This window comes from Thamnophis sirtalis, unplaced genomic scaffold, assembly GCF_051295495.1.
Source record: "Thamnophis sirtalis isolate CommonGarterSnake01/CBP01778 unplaced genomic scaffold, rThaSir2_p1.2 scaffold_2, whole genome shotgun sequence".
NCBI lineage: Eukaryota > Metazoa > Chordata > Lepidosauria > Squamata > Natricidae > Thamnophis > Thamnophis sirtalis.
Window position 1 is genome coordinate 129,176,096 of NW_028261382.1, and position 25,963 is coordinate 129,202,058.

At 34.5% G+C, this 25,963-nt stretch overlaps 1 protein-coding gene across 5 annotated transcripts in view; it reads right to left on the reverse strand.

Moving 5' to 3' along the window:
* Positions 1–25,963, reverse strand: part of RALYL (RALY RNA binding protein like) — a 220,267-nt gene that overhangs the window by 18,754 nt on the left and 175,550 nt on the right. For all 5 annotated transcript variants that reach the window (XM_014056218.2, XM_014056216.2, XM_014056220.2 and 2 more), the window contains 2 exons: positions 7,360–7,435; positions 4,142–4,174 (listed from right to left, as the gene is read on the reverse strand). In XM_014056218.2, the coding sequence (XP_013911693.1) occupies positions 4,142–4,174; positions 7,360–7,435 (109 nt within the window). The remainder of the gene's footprint in view (positions 1–4,141; positions 4,175–7,359; positions 7,436–25,963) is intronic.

A 25,963-nucleotide genomic window follows, 5' to 3' on the forward strand; every position in this document is an offset into this window, starting at 1 on the left:
TAATCTGCATGTAAAAGGACTATAAAGAGATGAACAAATCATCCTAATGAAAAATGTTATCTTAGGGACAACAATTAATTGGATACAGTTCTATATAAGTCTCCCTCTCTCTCTCCCTCTCTCTCTCTCTCTCTCTCTCTCTCTCTCTCTCTCTCTCTCTCTCTCTCTCTCTGTGTGTGTGTGTGTGTGTGTATCGGAATTTGTTAAAAGTCACACGAATCTTGATTGTTTTTTCTGCCAAAGATAAACAGCAACAGCACTTAATCTGCAACAAGCAAATAGTAGTTGTAATGAATTGACACATTATAAAATGAGACATAATGATTCTTTCCATACATAATTAAAGTCTCATTTGTTTTGCACTATTTAGTTATTGTACATAATTAAACATTCACATAAAGGATTCCATGAGGATCAGAAAATTATTAATTCATCTACAATCGTGCAATATACTGCTCACTGTATTATTTTGCTCAATTACCCCAGACTGAATTTTGCAGAATTGTACATTTCTATTTAAAGCAGGGAAAATATAATATTCTCATACTGTGGCATAAAAAACTGTTTTAGGAAAATTCTGCATTCAGAGAAAATGGACTGCCATCAAATGAAACCCATCAAGATTATAACTAGAATGTTTGAATCTGAAGCCACAGTAAAGCCTAAGGATGTCTAACGCATGAGCTGTTACAATTGAGAGAAAAAGAAAATAGAAATGTGCAACAGTGACTACAATAATTTATGAAGCTGTTTATCCCCGGTATACAAACTATGTGCCTGGCATCCCATTTTTTTTTCTGTTGTACTTTAGGTTCGGAAGTTGTGGGGGCTTTATCACTTGAGACTTTCAAGAAGAGATTGGACTGCCATGTGTCAGAAATGGTGTAGGATCTCCTGCTTGAGCAGGGGTGGGGTTGGACTAGATGACCTATAAGGTCCCTTCCAACTCTGTTAATCTGTATCCTGAGGATGCGGCTTCGCTTGTTTGCATGCCGCAGCCTGATAGTAGTCCAGACAGGGGACTCATGTTCTAGACCAAACAAGTAAATCAGTTTCTTCTTCTAAAGCATAAAGATTTCAGACAAAGGTTGTACTGCAGGATTTCCATCATCTTGACCTCTGGGTCTTTGAGGTTTTCCTGTCTTCATTTTTTATAGGCCTAAAATGTGCTATTGTGGGAACATCCATGGGATTTTCAGCATGTCCTAGGCTTCTTGAGGCGAAGTATACAATTTGGCAGCTTGTTTGTCACTCTTTGCTTCTCTTAATTGGTCTTAAGGATTTGGTTTCTGGGAAATATAGGCATGATGGGAGGTTACTAGATATCAGAAAGGCTTTGCCACCAGTAGGGAAGCCCTGAGGTCTTCGAGGCTTAAGATCTTAGAATTTCATGTTACAGGAAAGCAAGATTTTTTTTCCTGAAAACAATTTGCTTTTTGCTATTGCTTTTGTTCCTTGGTAAAGTTTAATCACTTGGGAGATGTAGTTCCTAGAATTCCCAATTTTCCTTAATTGGAAAATTAAGTCTCAGCTCAGATGGATGGGTGCTATCTAATGACATAAAAGGTAAATGAACATATTCATAAGAAAAATTATATGAAGGGTGCTTAAGAGTAGCAGCTGTTTGTCAAGAAATATGCCAATGATACTAAGCTGGCATAGTATAATTATTATTTCATATTGATGGCATTATTATTACTATAACCTCACATTATATTACTGTTTCTCCAAATGGTATATATTGGACAGTTCTTCCAATACAATTAATTATACCTCCTGCTGACATAATCAAAAAAAAATCATACTATGTCTACACTCAGGTGGGGAAGCTGACGTGATATTTCACAATAAATTCGCTGTAACTCCTAAACAACAGAATCTAAGCTCTGTCTGAAAATCTGAAATTTAGTGCATCTCTTATAGCAGTACTAGATGAGTCTTTTAAGGAAGACAGAGGCATGATTCTTTTCTGAAAACTTGTTATATTCTTTCTTGTTCAAGCGTTCCAACGTTGTATCCTCTAGGTGTGTTGGATTTCAAATGCCATAAATCTTAGTTAGCTAGCATGGCCTTTGGGAGCTGAAATCCATTACAATCTGCATAGCACTTGATTACAAAATGCTACTCTAAAATGAAGATTCAATTCTTAGTGGTATAGGATTAAAGCTGAAGCCCCTTCAAAATGAAACACTGATTTTCAAATACACAAAAGTGGACTCGCCTCATCCTGACTATGTACACTTTATAACCAAATCCTTAACAGAATATATATTTTTTTACCCACAAGAAGGTAAAGATGTCAACTTGGAGAAGGCTGATTTACCTAATCAAAATTAACTGGTATCACATTGCAGATTCTTCTAGAAGCATTTTATTCCAAAAATTAAAGTGTCCATTTGATGACAATTATCTTGTTAAGGTACGGAAAGAATAAAATTGGAAGTGGTGGAAAATGTTTTTAACTTGTATGTTAGCTCACTTCAATTTAACATCTTTCCAATGCATCTGTTAGTATATTTTTATCTGTCTGACTGTTGTTTGTTCATTCTTAACATAGTTATTTTGAGGTCTACATCAGAAGCAGTTAAAATACATGTGTAAAAGAAAACCCTAAAAACCACCCACTCTACTGGTAATTACAGACTTCCTATATACCATTAACAGATTTGACAATCTGCTTTTTACAAAACTAAATTGGAGGATTATTTTTAGTGAGTTTTGGTCAGCTTTTTCACTGAAAAGTGGCCTTTGAAATGTTCAGAGGATCATCTGCAAGAAAAGAGTTGCTATATGCCTTAGGACTTCTGTCCAAAGAACAATGAGAATGCAGGTTCACAAAGATCCATACTCCATATCCATAGATTATTTATATAAAACCACTACAGGTAGGCCTCAATTTAAGATCATTCGTTTAGTGACTGTTCAAAGTTACAAGTGTACTGAAAAACTGACTTACGATTGGCCCTCGCACTTACAACTGTTGCAGTGCCTCCTCACACGTGATTTGGATGCTTGACAACCAGCATTTATTTATGATGGATGCAGTATCTTGGATCATATGATTGCCTTTTGTGACCTTCCCAGCCAGCTTCTCATAAGCAAAGTTAATGGGAGTGGCCAGATTCATTTAACAATCATAGCAAAGGTAGCAAACTCTGGTGCAGTCACATGATGACTCACTTAACAACTGCTTAGAGATGGAAGTTCCAGTCCCAATTATCATAAGTTGAGGAAATCATCTATCTTCAGTCTACAACACAGTCCCGTCAACAATTCCAAGAAGACTCCACACCCATTTGCCCTATTCAGGTGACCCTGATGACATAGATAAAATTTAATGACTCTCCAAAAGAATGCAAATGCCCAGCTGTGTGCACAGAATATACATTCTTCCATTCACTACCATCCAGTCAGAACTAAAGAAGCTTCTTGGATGAGAAATGAAACATCTTCAAAGAAAAACCAGAATGTCCAATTGCCTCTTTAAAAAGCACTTTTGGAACAAGCATGACTAAGAATCTCCATAGACCTCTGGTATTTATGTTATTTAGGTTGTGATAACAATATTGATAAATATTTAGGATCTCTGTTGATTCTTTGATAAGACTATTCTTTAGACAAGAAAGCAATTGGAAATGATATTGTACTGATTATATATACAGGTAATCCTTGACATACGACTCCAATTGGGACTAGAATTTTTTTTATCATAAATCATGGTAATTACAAGTCAAAGCACTTAACTGGACCCAATTTTATGACTGTTGTTATGGTGGTGATTAAGTGAATCGGCACTTAAATGGCAACAATTGCAATTTTCTGTCACATAACCATAGAATGCTGCAACGAGTCGTAAAAGTAAGCTAATTGCCAAGCATCCAAAATGCGGATGTGTGACTGTGGAGAGGGCTTTACAATGGCTGTGTGTTTTATGGGTTATTAAACATATGGTAATAAGTCAAGGACTGAAGACTTCTGAAAAATATATTGTCCCAAATACTCTAATTTTTTCTATTAATTACTGAAAATCTCCAAAAGTAAATAAAATACTACTACTATTCCCTTTGAATAGCTGAAAGCTACTAAAAGATATAATTATGCAGTTATTTTTTTCTAAAATTAAACCAATGTTCTTACTCACCCAACAGAAAGGAAAGGTTCTTTTGATTCAAGTCTGTTAAATAAAATAACAAAAATAGTTAAATTTGTTGAAAAAATTATGCATGGCATAAGGTTTACACTGCATGCTGTAGCTACACAAGATAAAGACCTTATATTATGCAGAATTCAAGGTCTCACAAGAGCCCAGTATCCCAACAATCCATCTTAACGTTCTGGAGTGTGTGAGTGCCTTTCCTGATTTCAGAACCATGATTTTGAAAACAGCAGCTTATGTCTGGTTCCCTTACAAGAGATAAACCATTACCATTACTAGATCTGTCATTTCCCAGATCAGTTTATTGAATCAGCAGATAGTTCTTCTCAAATACATTCAGCTAGCCCTGGCTTATCCATGGTGCCATCTCAGCTGCAATTTGTGAAGTTCTTCGTTCGTTCGTTCCTCCCTCCCTCCCCCCTTCCCTGAAGGATACCGCTTTCTTCCACAGAATGAATTTGAGCCCTATCTTCTTGCTAGCAGAGGTGCAAATAACCTTTTCTGTTGACTTGTTTCCTATGACCAAGAAAATGCAGGATCCTGTCATTAATTTTGAAGGACACAGTCTTATATTATAATTTATCTCTGGGTTATTGTGAGGGTCAAAGAGGTTAGAGAGATCTTGAACTTTTGGGGAGAAAAATAGCTTTTCTAGCAGATAATGAAACCCACACTTTTAGAGTTATGTAATGAATATAAATTATAAGATTTCACTAGGTTGCTAATAAATGCAACTAGATATGTGTTTCTCTGAGGAAAAAAGAGGATATGTTTTATGTGCGATGGCCTGTGGATGAAAAACTATAATTAAAAAACAGTTTGAAATCCATTCTTACAAACTGAGATTCAATTTGCTCAAAATACGGCTGCCCTCAGTTTGACCCTCTTTGAGTGTAAATGGTTTCAAGAGATTTGTGGCAATACAGTAAATTATTTAAAAAAAATCTTAGGCAAGAGAGGAACACAATTATCTATTGGCCTTTCATTTAAATTGATCTTTAAATTAGTAACTTGGGGCTATGAAGTTAAAATAAAAATGTTGAAGTCAGATTGGTATATGAAAGACTACCACTAAGGATGGATGATATTTGTGCATGTAGCATTCATGGTAATTCAGAAACTCGACTTTCTAAGAATTCATCATGAATTACATAATTTTCATGCAATTGTTACCCATGAATGTAGACCAGTGTTTCTCAACTTCAGCAACTTTTAGCTTTGTGGACTTCAACTCCCAGAATTCCCCAATAAGCATTAAAATTAGATTGAGAAACTGCACTAAACCATTAATAGATAGAGCCTGCTTCAAATTTCTTTTGCTGTTTCTTTTGGAACCTGATCTATAATTGCTTCTGGCCTCAAAACACATTTGCATCTCCTTTTCTGGAGGAGAGAAACATATTTATTTGCTCTTTTAGCTTGGCTCTATTCAGATCTGACCTATGACTTTTTCAATTAACCATCTTCAGACATGATCTTGGAGGGCTCTAGCAGCATCTCAGGATGAAGCACAGCAGAATTGGTCAGAAACTGGGTGAACTGGAATTTAACCATCAGTCTCTTTCCATGTTTTGTTGTCCTCTCCTTTATCTATGTAACGGATCATCTTTATCAAGAAATTATCTGCTATACTTTCAGTTTGGAACAATAACAACTGATTTAATAGACATTTCAGTAATAATTATAACCATAAGCATAATTATACTGACCAGCATTCCTATAGTTATTTAGGGTACATGAAAAGACTATATTGAAAAAAAAATATCAAGAGAATTATACAAACACCTTATTTTATTTTTTTCCTCCACTGGATGAATTAGTTTGCCTAAATTATCACTGCCAAATCCAATCTGTAAATCAGATGGAAATGGATCCAGATGTTCAATGTGTCTGGGGTGACTTGGTGAGCAACTGCTCAAGCACCTTCATGATTATTTTTTTGCAAAAGATGAGTGGGGCTACTTAGAATACTAAATCATGTGAGAGTTAATGAAATGATCGGATAGGATGTTTATTGTGTTATAAGCTAACAGATGCACTCCTGAAAGTTTAATAGAATGGAATAGCTGCCAGGAAAACTCTTTTGAAATATCCATGACCACAAAGGCCCATTGGTCAGCAGAGGTCTTTTTTGTATATTGTTCTAAACTGTGGAACTTTTTTAAATGTAAAATTGCATTGAAATAAATTGTTTCTGAGATTCAGTAACCCTGGGAGCTTTAAGCAATAGTATCTGTACTAAAAACAGTTGTCTAGAAATACAATAATTCACATGAGCTCTCAAATATTCTTTCTTCTAAAATGAAAAGCGCAAGAGAGGTCTAGAAGGTGAAAGAAGTGACAGTTGGTCACTATTTCTTGCCTAGTTATGTCTGAGGCACTCCTACTCATGAGTAGGGTAAAATAGATAATAGTTTCCTCTCAGGAAGTTCAAACTTATGTAGAATAAGATGTAGAGCATCTCATAAAATGTGGAACATCTCATAAAATGTTTGGAGTGCTGAATAATGAACTCAAATTGCATTGCCTCAAATATCTATGTGTGGCTGTAACTCTGATAAATCTATCATACATAGAGATTTTACTCAGGTGACAAGAAGTTGAAGCTTTAGATAAGATTCATGGTGTGCAGTGGTTAGAATGCAGTATTGCCCACTGCCAGGACTTAGAACCTGACTTAGAATCTCAAGATTTTACTCAGACTTACATTCTTCTGAGGTCAGTAAAATGAGGACCCAGATTTTGGGAAAAATTTGCCAAATTTGTAAATTGCTTAGAGAGGGCTGTAAAGCATTATGAAAGTCTAAATGCTATTGCTATTATTAAATAGCATTAAACCAGCATTGGCTGGTTTCAAGCAGTAAAGATATGTTTCACAAATTAAACTCTAGTTAATTTACAGAACTGTCAATCTTAATAAGGAGTTAAGGGAATGGTGCCAGGGGGTATCCCTGTATATACTATTTAGGTGGAGAAGTCCTGATAAAGGCTGAAAGAAATATGGCAAGAGATAGAAACCAAGCTGCAAATGCTAAAAAAAAATGAATGCTAAGTGTTGGCACCATTTGTTTCCAGCAAGGGTTCTCTGCCAAGGGGCAGCCGAACGATCAGATATTCAAGCAAGGGTTAATATTTTACCAAGAAACATTCACCAAAAACTTCAAAAACACTTCACAGGTTCTTTAATTAAATGGGCAGCTTACCTGTAGAGAGCAGAAAGTGGTCGCTTAGTTCCCAGCTTAGGTCTGTATGGTTTTGGCTCCCCTGCCATGTTAATGTCTGAAAATAAGCATGTTACACAATGGAATTAAAATGAAACATTGAAAGAGAGACAGGGAGATCGTATGTAATAATGTATAACATTGCAGAGAGTATTATAGGAACAAGTTGGCTCTTTGGCTGCAGATTATTGCTTCAGTCTCTCACACTCTATATTCTGATTTATGCATAGATCAGATCTTAAGATTTAGTACTTCAGGCCTAAAAAAACAGAACATGTTTTGGGGTTTCCAGGAGAAAGTGGTGCTATAGATATTTCATCTGACTGTTAACATTGTTACCTTTCCCAAAACATGCACAAAATTCACCCCTAGAGACAGGTATCTTTGAGAAAACATTCAGAGGATGTTTAGATAAGGTTTTCTATTTTTCACTTTATAAAGAATGATAAACTTTTTATAATAAAATTGTACCTGTCCATAATATTGACCTTAATTGTGTGATTATTATTTTGCTTCTTTTTAATAGTTCTGTTCAGACAAATATTTTTGGCAACGAGAAAATATTATCCTCAAATAGGGAGAAAGATAGAGAAGGGAGAATATGCAGTGTCCACTTGCTTATAAAACATCACAACATAATAAATCACCCCACAATCATTTTCTTAAAAGCAGGAATTTTTAAAGAAGTTCCCAAAATTAACAAAAGGAAGACTATAATATATATTTCTATGATATTATTCTAGCCGTAAATTTCTATAATATTTTTTTTTTAAAAGGGGGAAAAATAAAACAAATAAAGAGATGGAGATGGTGCTTAATTTCTTTCTATGTCACTTTGAATAATGAGGTGGACAGCACAAAAACAAACAACCATATATTAGAAAATTCTTTTTGAGCTAATTTGTTGAGTTTCAGGTTGCATTCTCAGATTCCTTTAGAACTTGGGACAGTATATGATTTAACATGAGTCTAGTTAATAAGTTATAATATCTATATACAATACCATGTGAAGAGTTTAAATTAGTTGAGTGTATATTTACTAACTGAATTCACTTCAGTTTTTTTTAATGTTTACAAATGGAATTTTATATTGAAGAACTCTAAGAAACATATTTCATCCATGCAGAAGTACCAGATTAGTGGGTGTTTCTTTACTGGCTGGTGATATGAAGAAAGAAACAAAGGTATTGCTAGACGAACAAAACAATTATTTCCTTGGCTAGTATGAATGTCACATTCCTATGCAGCAGCAGCAACTTGGAAAAGATTTAAGTAGCAGATTTAAATCAGCATGGTTTAGATCAGGTAAGGTCAGGAATAGGCAGATAGCATCTTAATTCAATAATGGATAACATCTTTTCAATCTCATTTTCTGCAGTTTCTAGGCCTTAGAAGACTTCATTTATATCATCTGACAAACATATGAATCAGAGTCTTTATTCAGCTTTCTATATAGATTTATTCTTTGTGTATAAGAACTATAAAGTTTTGATTCTCATTGCAAGTCACTAGAAAACATTAGCGTATATTAAAAGATTGCTATATTTAAATTTATTCTTGCATTCACTGTTCTAAAAGAAACATTTCATTTGAATTTTCCGTTTCTGAACTTCTTCATTTTTCATTTACCCTAATTTATCTGGTGTTGATTCTTCACATTTCTATTGTTAATATATATAATTACTTTGTTATTGTTATCCCTGAAATAAGAGGCTTAGTCTTTTTCTGTTAGATCGGACCAATGTCCTAATTTGCACTACATATAATATTGCTTCATGTAATCGTCTACTGATTGACATCCTCAGTTGCAAATTTGTTTTGTTTGTCTTTGATATGCCCTGTTTATATAGTTTTTAATTTGACTGCAAACTGCCCAAAGTCATTTGTGAGTTGGCATACAAGTTGAATAAATTAATAATGTATGTTCCACATATATTCTGATATGTGGATTGAATAGTTGGACGTAAGAAAAAACTAGGTATGATTTCTAAATAGAGAACTAACATTTGACTTCTAAAAGACATTTTGCCTCATCAAAATATGCTTTTAAAAAATTATGTGGGGGATTTGTTTGACTAAAGCCAAACAGTAATGAAATTTTTGCAGGGTAAATTTTATTACCTATATAATATGATACACTGAATTTTTAACAGATTAGAAAAGATCAAACCTTCTCAGATATATCTGTGAAGGTTTTAAAGCTATATCTTTTAAAAAATAAAAAAAATCTAATAATTCTCTCCATATTACAAGAAATGATAGCGGAATGTTTTTACCTGTGCAAGACATCTATATGGAGTTTGTGTGCCATAATTACAATGGAAATTTCATCCACTGACCTTTTATTATAATTGGGCACTTCTGCAGATTTTTAATATGGCAGTTTTAAGGTCACTTATTCCCAGTATACAAACTTATGGCTCAATAATATGTTGGAAACATGCAATATTTATGAAATTGGAAGGAAAACTACTTTAGACATAGCATTAATCTCTATATTTTTCCTCATATCATCATTACTCTTCAGTAAATATTTGATTATATTTTTATATTCTTAGGCATTAAGGATTTCTCAGAATTCACAGGTCTTCCGGAAAACATGAAAACTTCTATCTCCTCCCCCTGCCCCGGACTCACTTTTGATGGCTCAATATGAGGCAAACAATATCTTTGATTTTATTCCTGAATTAGTTAAATAAAATTTAACAATTACCTCATAGTTTAGATATCTTCAGTCATGTTGATTTCTTGAGGGTCTCTCAACTTTTTTTTTTTTTTACAATGATGACTCCATTCAGTTTTGTGTCCTGTTATCCAGTTTTAACAATGCTATCTATACCTGAGTTTGGAATAACATAAGTATTGGCGTACTACTGTGGTGTTAAATTCTTTCTAAGAAGTGAGTCTTCTGCAGTTTACATCGTCAAGTATATGTTTCAGCATGATATGAAATAAAACAATATACTTAATCCTTTTATCCCTCAAAATATTTCAAAATGTCTGTTTTTAAATGCTTTGTTGTTGCTGAGATTTTTCTGGATTTTTATTCTCTCTATTTAAAAGAATACTATTGGACTATTTGGCCAAAAAATTATGTATTATTTCTCTGATTATAGATTTCCTTTCAAAGCCTATCAAAAAGAACATTAAAATATATTCCAGTAACAACAACAAAATCAAACAAATGATGCAGACATCAAGTAATTTCTCATTTAATTGGAGAATGGATATGACTTGGTGCAACACACATACAAAACATCAATCTTACATAAAGTTATGGCCTGGCATTGTGGACATTCTTTTTAACATATATGGACATTCTCACCATACTGAAACTAGCTTTAACTAAAACTAACTAACTTACCTGCCTTTGGGACCTTCTACTTTTAATTTTTACACTATGTAATTTGACTTGAATTAAAGATGTACTGTATTTCCCCCAAAAGAAGAGAGGGTCTTATTTTCTTTTGACCCCCGAAATAAGCACTTGGCCTTATTTCTGGAGAGGTCTTATTATTTTTGAGGTGCAGGAAGTAGTGAGCATGATCACCTCATGGCTGCTTCGTTGCAATATTTTCAGAGAGGGCTTATTCTGGGGGGAGGGCTTATTTTAGGGAAAATAGGGTACATATTTTTAAGCAAAACAGATACTTAAAAAAATACGGGATAATAAAAATATCAGATTATCTTCCATAGTATTTCTGATATCTATATAACAGAACTGCCTGAATTGTCGACTGGAATCTTAAGAGCTTAAATTGAAATGATGTTATTACAATTTGATCTAACAGATTCCAATTTGAAAATTTAAAAAATAGAAAAGTTTATCAATATATTCAGTTATAAACCTGTAGTAGCCAATAATCATTTTATGAATTGTAGTAAGCCATTAATTTATATATTGTATTTAATTCTTTTTACTGTCCCGACATACAGTAAATGGCTGGCAATACTGGAAGACCAGATGGCCTGAACTCTTTTTACCATTTATTGCAACATCCAAGAAAAGGTTTGAACAAAATACATCTAAATTATCCCAGTATTTCAAACTGTGATTCATATTTTCAATTGCAAATTTAGCTTCTGAGAATTCTCTACTGAAATATTAAAAAAAAGTCATTTTCCAAAACTCAACATATATACCAGACAGGAAGATATCAAGTTCCACAAAACTATTTTGCTTTTATTAGACCTTAAATATGTACCATTTAAAGTCAGATGCAAAGTAGCAGCTCAAGGAAAGGAGGCACTGAGGGCCAGGAATTCATTGAGAATATCTTTAATTCAATAATATTATTTTCATCACCAGAATTAACCTTTTACATGGAAAGTTCATGCCTGCTCTCCCCCAGTAGAGAAAGACACGATAGGTATAATATAGTTCCTTTAAGAAGTGACTAAAAAGTGACTAAGTCTTAGTGATCTACAGCAACTCATAGTAATACTCACAAAATTCTCTCCAAGTTCTGTTCATCCTTGCCAAACATCAGTGTCACCTCAACCTAGTTACTACATATTATCTGTGCTTAACTGGTAAAATAATATATTATGCAAGGAAATGGAAATGGAAAAGAATGAAGATTTCCTCTGAAATACATGTTGTAATTCTCATTACTCATTTCTTTATGGATAGTTCTCTTTTTGTAAATATAATCGAAGCAGTAAATCTAGTGGAGAGGCTGCCTTATGTTCTCCCAGATATATTCTGTCATAATGTTCTGCTTATATGGCAGGATGGGAGAGTCACAAAAAAGTGCTTATGTGTGAAGGAGGCAATCTTACCCAAGTCTTGTAATGATATATCTCTGCCCAAAGTAATTTACAATCCTGTCAGTCTAAGTCTTTAGGGCATTGTCTGAAGAATACAGCACTATTAATCCTAAAGTTACATTTATCTATAGTTAGGGTAGTCTTACTCTTATTCTAAATTGTCAAGAGAACTTAGTAGCACTTGACCATTGTCCTCCCTCCACAATCATGGCAGGATTTAAATCCAATCTGCAAATGCTAACGTTATCTTATATATCTCTGAAATATATTATTGTTTCTATTATTTAAGAGTTACAATTTCCTTGCTTAATAAGTTTACATATTCAAAAGTTTATCATTTACGTGCTATTATGAATTACACAATCAATGTTTTGTCAGTTATACCATGTTATATAAACATATTTGTAACTTATTTTTAAACAATAAAAACAAAACTAGTAAATCAGTTGGGCACAAGACTGTCCTTGCCCATTTCTAAATACTGAATAAACCTGGGCCTTGAGAAGCTGCTGAGTTGTACCACTAATGAAGAAAGTACAGGCTTTTGTGCACTTCTAATGTTTTCTGTGTGATCCCCACTCAACGTATGGTTATTATGTTTTATTATCCATTTATGACAGAGGACATATTCTGTATGTTGTAATTGGTCCCTTTTTCTCCATAACATCATTGCTCCCCTCTATCTACAGGAAGAAAATCTGAAGTAGGGAATCTGCCTAACGCAAATAAACTCTTCCTTTGATTTAGAATTCTTTATATCTTCCCTGGAGAAAAATCCAGTTGATAGGTGCACATTCCCATGGCTTGATAGTGTTCAAATGCATCCCAACAATTCTATAGCTTCTGTAACAAAACTTAGTTGGCACTAATCCTTTATTAAAAATAATCATGTACATTTTCTATTTCCATCAATTAGCAACCACAACTCTTCCTTTTTCAGGTGCCACTTACATGGGAAATGTTATTCAGATATAGGAAATTATTTAAAAGCATACTGCAAAGAACAGCTTTAGCGCTTAGTGATTTAGATTCAAAGCTTAGCCATTTTCAGCCACACAGGTGTCCGTTTATTAAAGGCAATTGTTTTGGAAAAGCCAATTATCTTAAGTGCTTTAAATTTTAGCTTTCACTATCTATTTGCATACAGCTGCAATAATTCATACTTAGTTGAAATTTAAGGATGTTTCTTCTCTGATTACTGCCAGGATAGCTTTCATCAGATTACATGAAATATTTATCAATGAACTAAATACAACTTAATTTCTTCTGTTGAAGGAGGCAACAATTTCTGTTTGAGAAATCATGTTATTTTAGCTACTGGATTAATTCAGTAATCCGAATTATCCTATTGTATTAACTCGGCTTCAAGAAAAAGCACATGGTCCTGGAAATAAAGCAGATGAAGTCTGGCCCAGCATCTATTTTTCAGAAGAGAGAATGGGGCTATGCAAGAAGGGGGTCTCCATTCAAATTATGATTCAGTTTCTGAAATGAATATACTGATCAATATATAGATCTAATTAATTCCTGTAGAAGCAGTGATTTGAACCTAAATAACTTCTTTACACACTATAATTTTTAATCCAAGAATTATGCAATTATTTTTGGTTTTCTTACTCTTTCCAATTTACGAAGCTATTGATTTCATTGGAATCTACGTTCTATTTATCTATGAAAAATGTACATAAGACACAATGGAACATGACAATGAGAATTCAAATGAACTTTGTATTGATAACCCTACAAATGTGTTGAACTTTAATTCCTAAAAAGCTAACTGAGTATCAATAGTCTTGAAAAACCCACAATGTAATGTAGTGGTAAAGATGTTGAATTAAGACTAAGGAATCAAATTCATCTTCACCCAGGGAAAATAAACACTTGACTAAATCACTCACTCTCAGTGCATCCTGACTCACAGAGTGGAAGCAAAATGAAGATCTGTATAGCTGCTTTATACACCATAACTCTTGAGATATGGTAAGATATGGGTTACTGCTATAAAAATGTCTAGTAATTACCATTTTCATAAGTAAAAAGTTGATACTGAAACTCTTATTCCTAATGACTGAGTGCTTTCATAGTTGTCTACTTTTGGATGGTTAAAATGTTTCTTGAAATAATTTTAAAATGTTATTCTGGAAAAAATAACAATTATAATTAATGTAATACATAAAGCACAATCACAGATTTTGGTATTTCTGATCTCTTGTAAATATTTTTGAAAATTTTAGCCCTTTCCAATAGTCAGGGGTTCTCTTGCATATATGTGAAACCTGAAAGTGTTGAATTCAAATTTGCATAAAATTAGAGTTGTCTTTTATGTGGAGTGGGAAACAGGGTAGGGAATTGGGGAATAACTGCAGGACGTGTTAAATGACAGTTTCTACCTCCTTCCTTAAAATCTAACCATAGCTGGCTATACTGCTTATCTCTTACTACCTGTTACTTTTTCTTCAAGAAAAATGACCACCAGAAACACAAAATACAGGAAACATGTAAAATGTCAACAGCCAACTCTTTCATTTTGGAAAACTGCATTACAATTTTGGTTCTATTGTCAAGGATTAAAAAAACCCATTTAGGATATTTTTATTTATAGGAATACTTGCTTTATAGTCGAATTTCTACTTTGGATTCTAATTGCTGAGTTTTCCATTTTAACTTCAATAGTGCACTTTGGTTTCTGATTGTTTTTATTGATTTTTTTTTTACATTGTTAGTCCCTAATTTTCAGCTGCAATGGCAACATATGTTGGGCTGATCTGGCAGAGTAGAAATTAGAGTAGAAGCAATCAATAGTATTAAAACTCAATGGGTCTAGCATTCAAGCAACCTTTATAATGTCAGCATCTACTGTTAAGTATTCCACATTGTCTGGATTGCATCCAAGGTTATCTTTGACAAGTTCATTTTAAAAATATTGTAGAACTACATTTCTAATATAGTAAAAGTTAAAAAAATGAAGATAAAAATGTAGGAAATAAGAAAAGAACTGAATAAAGAAAAGAGAATTTTGATTTCTGCTCTTCTGTTGACTAATTGCCATCTTACTCTTTCACTTCCCTTTTTAACTCTTTCGAATCCCCCAACTGACAAAGAAATTCCAAGCTACAACATAAATTCTAATGTCCTTGGAAAATTTAAGAATGTTTATCAGCCTAGCCTTGGCTGAGTTTCAGGACAGAAGCTTCATTACCAGTTTCTTGGCACAGCTGTCTAGAGAAATTCTTCTAAACCTGGGCAACTCTTAAAATTAGCAGAAATGACCATGCTGATTGAGGAATTCTGGGAACCAAAATTCATCTATCAGGAACTTAGTCAGGTTGGGTAAAACTGCTCTGGAGTAAAAACCACACCAAAAGGGTTTACATGGATGACTGTAGTGAGATAAGGATAACATATACTTATTATAATAGTACCATGCCATACAATGTCTTGACAGTGAAGCAAATAATTTCCCAAAGGTAAACTGTTTTACATGAAAATAAGCAACTCCCCACTCCTTCATGGAATAGCACTATGCAAGCAAATTAACAAAGGAGATCAGCTGCATCATTTACCTTTGGCAAAACACAAATCGTGACATTTAAAGAAAATTGGCAGAATGTTCTTAATGCCTAGGAGGAAAAAAATCATAAGATTTTAATGTTTTAGGCAAAAAAAGGCTTGGCAATCCAGTCTTTATTATTTATTTATTATTAAAGTGATGATAAACAAACGAGCACTTTAATGAAACTATACTATTCAAAACAATAAATGCAGAAGACCATTTCATAGAATGTGAAAGTAATGGGAAGCATCTGGTCCAGTTTAATCTTAAAGACTAGGAAAGTATAGGAAAATTTTATCCTACATCCTACTTGCAAACCAACTTACAAAATTAGAAATTGATTGAGCACAAAATAACCGACATGTAGCTGTAATCCATTGCTCTTCCAAAGAAAAAACTTGGATTTTTCAAAGTGGCCACACCCAAATTTCAAATGAATTGTGGAAGAGAAAATTGACTAGTTCAGTTACTTGAATTCAAGAAAAATCATAAGGACAGGGAAAAGAGACAAGTGGACATAAACAGACTAGACTGCCACAATGAATACATGTGCTGCCTGATGATAGTTCGCGATCTCAGTTGATTAAGAATATTACAGAAAGGTGATCAGCTGGAAAATTCTGGCACAAACACTTTTTATCTTTTTCTCTCTCCCTTACCTCTCTTTCTCTCTTGCTTTGGTATTTATATTTACCAACATCTGTCTGAGCACAAGTTTAGATAATGTTTTTGATAAAAATATAATCTCATGTTCATGAAGTGTAGTGAGGAGATGTAAAGAAAAATATTCTATTCTACAAATATTCTATTTTGTAAATCTTTTATATTTGCTTGGAAGATCTTCCCTCAAATGCCCTCTAGCAATGAGTCTGAAACTGAGATGGCTATATTTCCCCCCCAGTAGGAACCATATCTTTAACACAGGTGGCAATCAGGCAGATCTATAACAGCATACAGTGGTACCTTCCAGGTGTCATTCAGGATTCACTTTATAGGGAAGATGGGCGGCATAAAAATTTAATATATATTTTAAAATATGGACATCCAAGAGACTATTGTGGTGTCTGCTTTTATCCACCATCATCATAAGCCATCATCATCTTCCTCTACCTTCTTCAATGGGAAAACTATGCTACCTCCAATCTTTAGTCAGAGTGTTTTTTTGTATTTTTTTTTTAAAAAGTAAGAAGACTAAGACAGAATGAACTAGATTTCACAAGGTCGTTTTCAATGACAAAGAATAGCCTGCTCATAATGTTACCTCCACCTATATTGTGGCAGGTGTACAAATAGGCTATATCTTACTATTTTCAGTGCTGTCACCTCTGAATTCTTACAATTTCTGTAAGAAAGCTACTGTCTTCCAGTAACTGTGAAAAATGCTAAGAATATCCACAAGGCAGACTATTTAAACAAAACCTACATTAAGTAACATTTCCCTTGTAAACTATGGGAATACAGACTTATTCATACTTATAATAGATCCCTTAATTAATTTGAATGATGACTACCAGAAGAATTTTACCAATGACAAATCCCCATTTAATTCCATTTTCACGTTTATCTCCCTAGAGTCTGCATTCCTTTTTAATGCCAAAGAGAAATGCTTAAATGGTGATAATTTTATTGTTATTACTTCAACTATGTTATCTGTTAAATTTTCAGCATGCTGTTATGTTTGCTATTTTTATTGAACACACCACAAAGAGATCACTTACATTGATGGGTAGCATTAAAAGATTGGTCTGACAAAATTGTATCATCACATTTCAAATTTTCTTAATTAACTACTTTTAATTGAATTAAATTAGTTATGTATTTTTAAAATGGGCTAATTTCCTGTCCTTTAAAGAAGCTATAGTACCTGTGCAAATTTCTTTAGGTTATCTACTATAACAGATAGTGCTACATTTCCCATCTTTCTTACATTCTGTGAATAAAATGCACTTTGAAAATATCTATGACAGACAAGCATTACATTATTTTAAGCGCATATTATCAGATATGCAGAAAGTGTCTCAAAAATATTAAAACATTAGAGTTAATAGTTATTTATAAAAGAAGCAGGAAGTTATCAATATTAAAAGATATTTAAGGAATCCCAGTGATTAGTAAAAGTTCCTAAATGCTTTCCATTCTCAAAGGCACACACACTCATTGCCCAAGCATAGCTCTCTAGTTAGTTTAGAATACAGCTCCAATAAACCTAGTTATAATGGCCACCATTGTCAAGTATTGTATGAATTGCCGTCCAAAATATCTGTGGGTATCAAGCTATATGATGAGAGCAAGAAATAAAGAATTTTGGGCAGAAAGATGAAAGAAAAGTTGAACCAGAAATCAAGAACATACTGATTATGGTTACTAAGATATTCAACTAAACTAATGCTAACATGTTGGTTTGCCATTCCAATACAAACCATGAAAGTAAATAACAATGAAGTAATCAACAACAATATAGAGAAGCTCGCCAATTGTGTATCTTGCATATGTTCCCCATTTCCGAACATTTTTAGTAGGCTACCAATTTCTGCTTGAGAACTAGAAATGCAAGTTTGATGAAAAGTAGCCATAATGTTCATATTACTGAGAATTTTTACAATTTAATTTCTGCTGCATCTATCGAATGCCAGAGATTTTTGACTCAAGGTTATTATGATCAGCCTCTTTAATCAATGACATTTCAATAGCAATCTGTTTAAGGGTTTGCAGTCCATTACTTGTTATTCATGTAAGGAAATAATTCCTTGCATCCCCATTTAAGCAATCTGCTATATCATGGCCTGATAACCCACATCTATATTCATAACATCTGCTTTCATTTTATCTTTCAGTTGTGTCCTGGACCTAAATCAGTAGGTCACTTCCAAAGAAGTTTTCTGCTCTCATTTTAATACCAGTTCGGGTTTCAAGTTCTAATTTTTTCTTGTGAAGCCTGACAATATGACTGATTTTAGTGTATAGCTTTTGTCAAATATACCCTGATAAAGTTTCTATATTATTGCCCATGTTTCTGCTAAGATTGATTTAACAAATGATGCCAAATGAGTCCTAAACGGCTTTCTTCTAATAGTTCCATAATTTCTTTACAAAATAAGCTAGCCTTTAAGAGTGAACAAATGAAGAAAATAAAGCTCTTGTACCAAATAGACATATATGTAAGTCAAAATTGTCTTCGCAGGGTTTTCATTCTATTCCACTTTCAGCATCAAGGTTCTCTTCGTGTGGTACCATAATATTTTAAGATAAATGCTGCAGAAAAAGCTTGGTATTATTCAGTGCAAAGACTGGGATCAGCAGTGTGGCCAGTCTCAAAGTTTAAGCTGCTGCTGGCAATGTGGAAAAGATTAATGGTCTTTAAAAGTGGATGATTTCCCCACAAGAGTGCTTTTGTTGTTGCTGAACGGAGCAGAAAAATGCAAAAGAAATTTCTTGATCAGAAGCACCTTCTGCTACCCGGAAAAGCATTTATAAAAATAAACGATTAAAAAGTAGACAATTTTTAGACGGAAGTTGCTCACTTATAATAATCATGCTTTGGCATCTACTTGTCTTTCAGTCTAAAATTTCTGTTTACTTTTTAATCATTTACAAAATAATCCCACTTCAGTTACATCATTTCTGTAAAAATAGATGAAGGGACAAACTTGAACTCAATGGCAAAACTTAATTTGATAACACAACTGACTTTAATTTTAGCAATATTCGTTTCAGCTTTGAAACTGACTCAGATATGCAAAAGTAACTGGGTAGAGCCTGCTTTTTAGTTGTGGCAATATTTTCTTGAATCATAATATCACAAACCAAGCCAACCTAATAATGAAATGAATTATTTACATCAATCTCTTTTTGCATGTTAAGTTCTTTCCCCGCACCTTGTCTCAGTGTGTTTCCTTCAGAAGTAATGCATAAAAATGAAGACACTTGAACTTCTACCATTTCTAGCTTCCTTAAGTCAATTTGCTTAGGATAACAGATGGAAGAAAAAATTATCCTGCCTTTTTTGAAGGGCAAAACTCCTACAAAATCATTATGTTCTGAATAATGAACACTGAACTAGCATGAACTTGCACTTGATCTTTATTTCCTTGTGGCTTTTATAAAGCAATCACTAGCTCATGGTTTCCATAGTAACAAGGGAGCATATTTATTATTATTATTACTCCTCTTAGGATTTCTCCTTCACCTAACAATATTGATACTATAGAGTCTAAGCTCTGACAATTCTACTTATCTCAGTACAAAAGAAACTAAGGCATAGTTTTCAAATTAGGAAACATTTCCCTTCTGTTCATGTGCCTTCTCTTCCTCTCTCTCTCTTCCTCCCTCTCTTCCTCTCTTCCTCACACACACACAGAAACACACACAGATGCAAGCTACTTACATCTTTGGTGTCTTCGCTTGCTCTTGTACATAGTCATTCTGAAAAAAAGGCTGCTATTCAGGAAGCAATTCTCTCCAACACCGAGACAAAAGAGACACACTGTGCTTTGCAGTGAGGCAGTTGCTCATTCAGACAAGGTAACCAGCATCTCTTACTGAATGCCAGGGTAATACCATTCTCCTCAAAGCTTGGGGAGATATTGCTGCTCTCCTACCTTGCATGCAACTTGGGTGTAAAAGGAACCTTCTCCTACCCACCCCTGTTCCTGTAAATTTAGTGCTTCATTTGAAAACCCGTGTAATGTAAAGAAACACAAATTAAACTGTATTCCTTTTAATACTGCAACACTGGCCTCGCATAGGACGACTTCAGTATTTTTTCTTGGAAGTCATGTTTGTAAAAGGAGAAATAATAGACTAAATAAATACACATCTAATTAATAGCTGATTTGATCATGGAGAGAGTTTTTTTTCATAAAAAGAGAAAAAACATAATCTTCCAAAACAAAAATAACAGATTAACTAAGTATTTGCCTTGGAAAGACTATTGTCTCACAACAGCATTTTCAAAAATAGTTTTTTCTTGAAATATCAGTAATGCTAATGTAAAATATCATTGCTCACATGAAATCAAAGCAAATAAAAGCCCACAGGTACGACAGATTGTACAGAATCAGGAACATATGTTCATTAATTCCTATTCATTTCTCTATACTTCATTCCTGAAGTTAAAATATTATTATTATATGGTTGGTGGCACTGCGAACCTGATGCTTAGAGTGGATTTGGCATTTTTATCCACTTATTTCTTCCTTCCCAAGGACCTGGGATAGGCAAATATTGTTTGATGGTGTTAAAGCTACCATCACAGGAGATAAGCTGCTCCGAATAAAGCCATCTTTTGCAACTGACATTTGCAATGCCAATAGTACTCAGATCATGTTCCAGATGTTTTGGGATTGCACACAGGGCACCCATTACTATTGGTACTATCTTTGTTTTATTTTGCCACAGGCTTTCTTTTTATTTGCAAGTCTTTGTGTTTTGTGATTTTATCCAGTTCTTTCTCTTCTATTCTACTGTCACATCCATTTCCCAGACATTACTGTTCTTCAAATATTCTTCAAATGCCCTTTTTTCCTTCTTCTTTTTCAACTACCTGGTATATTCGCAACATTCTATACCAACTTATGCTCCTTGGTAAATAGAGTCTGTCAACATCATTGCATGGATGTTAAGGGCATGATTCATTTTCTGATCTTCCTATCCAGGGCTTTTAGAACTGCTTGGATTCAGTTCACTATTTCAACTGTGTATCTAATAGTTAGAATTTCCCTGATTTAATTGCCTTGATATTTCCCACACTGATTTTGGACTTTAAAGTCTTCTTTACTCCCATAAAGTATAAATTACTAACGTTATTGACTTCAGTGTGCTTGATGTTGTCAGCTTGAACGATACCCAGGTATCTGTAGTGACTGTCCTAATTCAGACTCTTGATGTTATTTCTATAGAACATATTATTCCTTCATTTTCACTATTTTTCTGCTATTAATGGAAAGGATGGCACATCTATCCAGTTCAAATTCTACTGCAATATCTTGGCTATACATATGGATACTGTAATGATTCCATTTGAAAATGTTTCCATACAATTTCAGATTGTCCATGTACAGCTGGGATACGTTTGTAGATATTTTTTATATTTGACAGCTATGGCCTGAATTGTTCATTATTGTTTTTGATGAGGAATGAATGCAATGACAATCAGTAATGTTGATAGTGAGTCTCCTTGAAAGATTTCTTTCTTGATATTAATCTCTCCCAGTCTGTCATCATTTTCCCGCAATTCTGTGTTCTATTATGTCATTGATCTTTGCACAAAGCTTCTAACATTTCTAATGTTATTTCTAGGCACTTGATTTTGCAATCATGTGCAAGGGAGTCATATTCCTTCTTGTTATCAATCAGAACTATATTCAAGCTGGTCTTCCACCTCTTGCAGTTTTCCAAATCAACTTATTAATTAGAGGCTGATTTTTGGGGGGTCCTCTGCTGTTGGGCAGTTTCCTGGAAGGAGCTTCTTTTCAACTTGATGCTGTTGAACTGCATCTGTCACTACACCCAGTTAGTAATTTGAAAGTTGTTGGTCAGCAGGCAATGGCCTATACTTGCCTGTGTCTTCCCCTTTTGTTGGATCTTTCACTATCAGATAGATTTTGCTAAATGTTAACCAATCTTCAGTTTCACCCTCTTGCAGTGTGTTGTTAAACTACTTGGCAGTCAGTAAGTTCACACCTGGTCAGATGCTTCAACTCAAACCATGCAGTTCCTCTTCACATGGTGCTGGCCAAGTCTTGATCTTCCTTCACCCTTATTCACCATTTCTGCTGTTATTAAAAGTACTTTCATTTCAGCTTCTTTTTTATTCTTATCTATCTCAATTATTCAAGCTGTATTCTTGTTGTACAGTACATCTTTGAGTTGTTACATAGCTGGATCAGGAACCGTTGACAAGCACTGTTTTTCCTTTGTCAAGTGGTTGGTCATTGAAGTCTCCATAGATAAGTTGGTAGAAATGTACTGATTTAAATGAAATTGGAGATTCTACCTATACTGTCCAATTTCAGCTAATCTTCAATGTGCAGCTGTTATTTTTTGCTTTATTATTTACAATGCTTCCTTGAGCTCTCATGTTTCTAGGTCAGTGATGGCGAACCTTTTGTGGTTTGCATGGCAAAAGTGGGGGGAGTGCAGGGGGATTGTGCATGGCCATGCCACACCCATAATGCTATGCACACCACCCCAGCGTGCATGCGCACATGACCAGCACTCCCCCCCATTTTTAGTGTGCTTTTTTCGCCCTACCCAGGCTTTAGAGGCTCTAGAGGCTCCTGCCTGGGAGGGCAAAAGCAGTCTTCCCTGCCCTCCCACCCCTGGAGGCCCTCTGTAAGCTTCAGGAGCTTCCCTGAAGCTTACGGGCAAACCGGAAGTTTGGAACGTACTTCTGGTTTGCTCATAGGGCCGGTTTTTCATGCTCCGGAGGCTTTAGGGAAGCTCCTGAAGCCTCTGGAAGGTGAAAAATGGTCAAAGTTAGCCGGCCAGCGCACGCATGCTCGGACAAATGGCTCCGTGTGCCACCTGGGACACGCATGCCATAGGTTCGCCATCATGGTTCTAGGTGATATTTCTTGATCAGGTATTCTTTGGTCTTCTTGTTCTTCAGCTTCATCTACATTAATTATTTTCTTTCTTTTTTAATGAATATTTTTTATTTCCATTTTCATAACACACACTCACATGTATACTATACATAGCCTGTATCATATAGTATTAAATAATAATTACATCATTTTCTTTCTTGAAGTGAGCTGGTACTTATATTTGACATTACAGTATTGTTATATTTAAATACTTGTGGTTTTGTGTAAAAAGCTTCATTGCAAACAATTTTATTTTGTGTTTTGTGCTGTTCTAGCTGCTCAATTATTTTTGGCTCCATTCATCTTATTTTTTACTTTTAGAAGGCTTTGTTTTTTTCCAAGGACAAGTTGCCTGGTTTGGGAATGAAAATGATTCAATAACTATTCTAGCTTTTTCGATTGTTGACTCCCTTTGGTTTGCTTCCAAGGTTTGAACTACTTCTGACAAGACTTCAATTTCTTTGTTCTGGGTAGACCTTTGTGGTTATTCCAATTCTGCTTCTTTCAATACTTTATTTTGTATTATAAATTGATGTTGATCTGCTACCCCCTGTTATTTCTGATTCTGGATGTTGTTGATATCAGAACTGATCCATTCTTTTCAGGTATTTTTCTTGGACTTGATTTGAAATAATAATAGAATTATTTTTTGTTTTTGGACTCAGTATATTTGCAACAGGCAAGCAACTTTTCTTCCAGTAGCCCTATAGCAAGTTGTACAACCAACAGTCCCAAGTCCTATTGCTCAATTGCCATCAAATATCCAGGAACTCCAGCACCTAGAACATTCCTTATTGATTTGGGTGATGACCAATATGATACAGGTTACTATAAATTACATCTCATCATAGTTTATAAAAGAGGCACTCTTTGCCTGACTCCTCTGCTGAAATCTGTCCAGTATGGTTAAACCTCTGGCATAACTCTCATCCTCCTCAGAACATGCACGCCCTACAAAAGCATCAAAGCAGTGCTTTATTGGAGGTTATTGTTGTTATTGTTACGGTTATTAAAACCAGTTTGATATAGTGGTTAAGTCATCAGGCTAGAAACTAGGTGACTGTGAATTTTAGTCCTGCCTTAGTCACAAGCCCAATTAGTGAGCTTGGGACAATCATGTTCTCTCAGCCCTAGGAAGGAGACAGACAAACCCCTTTTCAAAACTAAAGGGGTTGGTCTAGGCAGTGTCCAAGAAATAGGCACAATTCAGCAGCAGGAAAATGATAATTATTTATACTTTATACTTTTGCTTCTGTTATCAGCTAATTGTGAAAGAGTCAATAGTTCATGAGAATTATTAGTGTACATTTTGTGCCTTTAGCTAGGTCTTCAGCTGATTACTTCAGTCTACAATGGCAATTTTATCTCTATAGCTCCATTAGTGTTGTGAGGATCCAGCAGCGAACAGTGATCATATCAGACTGGCAGAAAAGTCTCTTTTTAAAAGAGAGTTGAGCATCTCAGCATCTTTTCAGTTTGCTCTTGTCCCCCCGCCCCGCCTTTTTTTTGTTAACTCTCATTTCCAACTAAATCAAAACTATTTAATCTACTACAAAGGGATACTATGCATTTGATAGCTGAAGCAGTGTCTTCAACTGGAGAAAAATTCTCAAGAATGATAACAGCAATTTGGTGAAAACCATGTACATTTTATTGTACCTCCAAATACAGTGAAGCAGTATTTTTTTAAAGGCCACTCAAACCCCGCTCCCTTTACTATGAAAGCAGAGGTGCTAATGTCAACAAAGAGGTTTCTTATTGCTTGCATCAAAAACCAATACAGCAAGGACCAGCATCAGAGGCTTTGATAAACTTAATGAGGAGTTTGCAGCTAGCCATAAAGATGCCAAAATGAGTCATCATGACACAACTTTTTAATATGCAGTGTGATATTGTAGCAAGTACGTGAGGAGTAGAATTTGCATTACAACATATGTACCTCTTGCAACCCATATAAACTTGTTATTGCCCATATAAACCTCTTATTGCCCTGCAAGCTAGAATTGACAATTAAATTCTGTATTGCTTTCAAAACTGAGACTTTAGCAGTCAGTTTTGAAAATTGACTTAACTTTTTAAAATTCCTAACACTGGCGCACAAAATGCAAAGCTATGCACCTTTTTATCTTCATAAGCTGAATTTGTAGTTGCCATCAAATAACTGGTTGCCCTGGTTACTTCTGTTGATTATAGTACCTTATGAACAAATATCTGCTAGCCAGAGGATAAAGTAAAAAAACCAACAAAAACAACCCAGTTCAATTTATTCTGTCACAGGCTTTCCCTGAATTACAGTATCTTCTCTGGTTGAGCGCAGCCCTGCAGTAGTTTTATCACTTCAGTAAGCCAAATTCGTTTTGGACTGTTTAAAATCTTGAAAAAAATGAGAAAGCCACTTCCAACTGGTAGCACTGGAGGACAGATGAGACCCTGGGGTATTTTGCAAGCCTTTATTTTGGTTTTCTCTGTTCCCAAATGGACAGAATCTCAGTTGTTCTTCAATAGCATTTTTCTTCAATAGAGACATTCAATACTGCCTATACCAGAGCAAAATCAATCAATGATCAGGATGTATGTATATACATTTATTTAAAACCATAGACTTTAGCAAAAATTCATACAAAATTACAACAATGTGTATCAGTTGAATATATCCCTTCTAATATTAATAGCACTA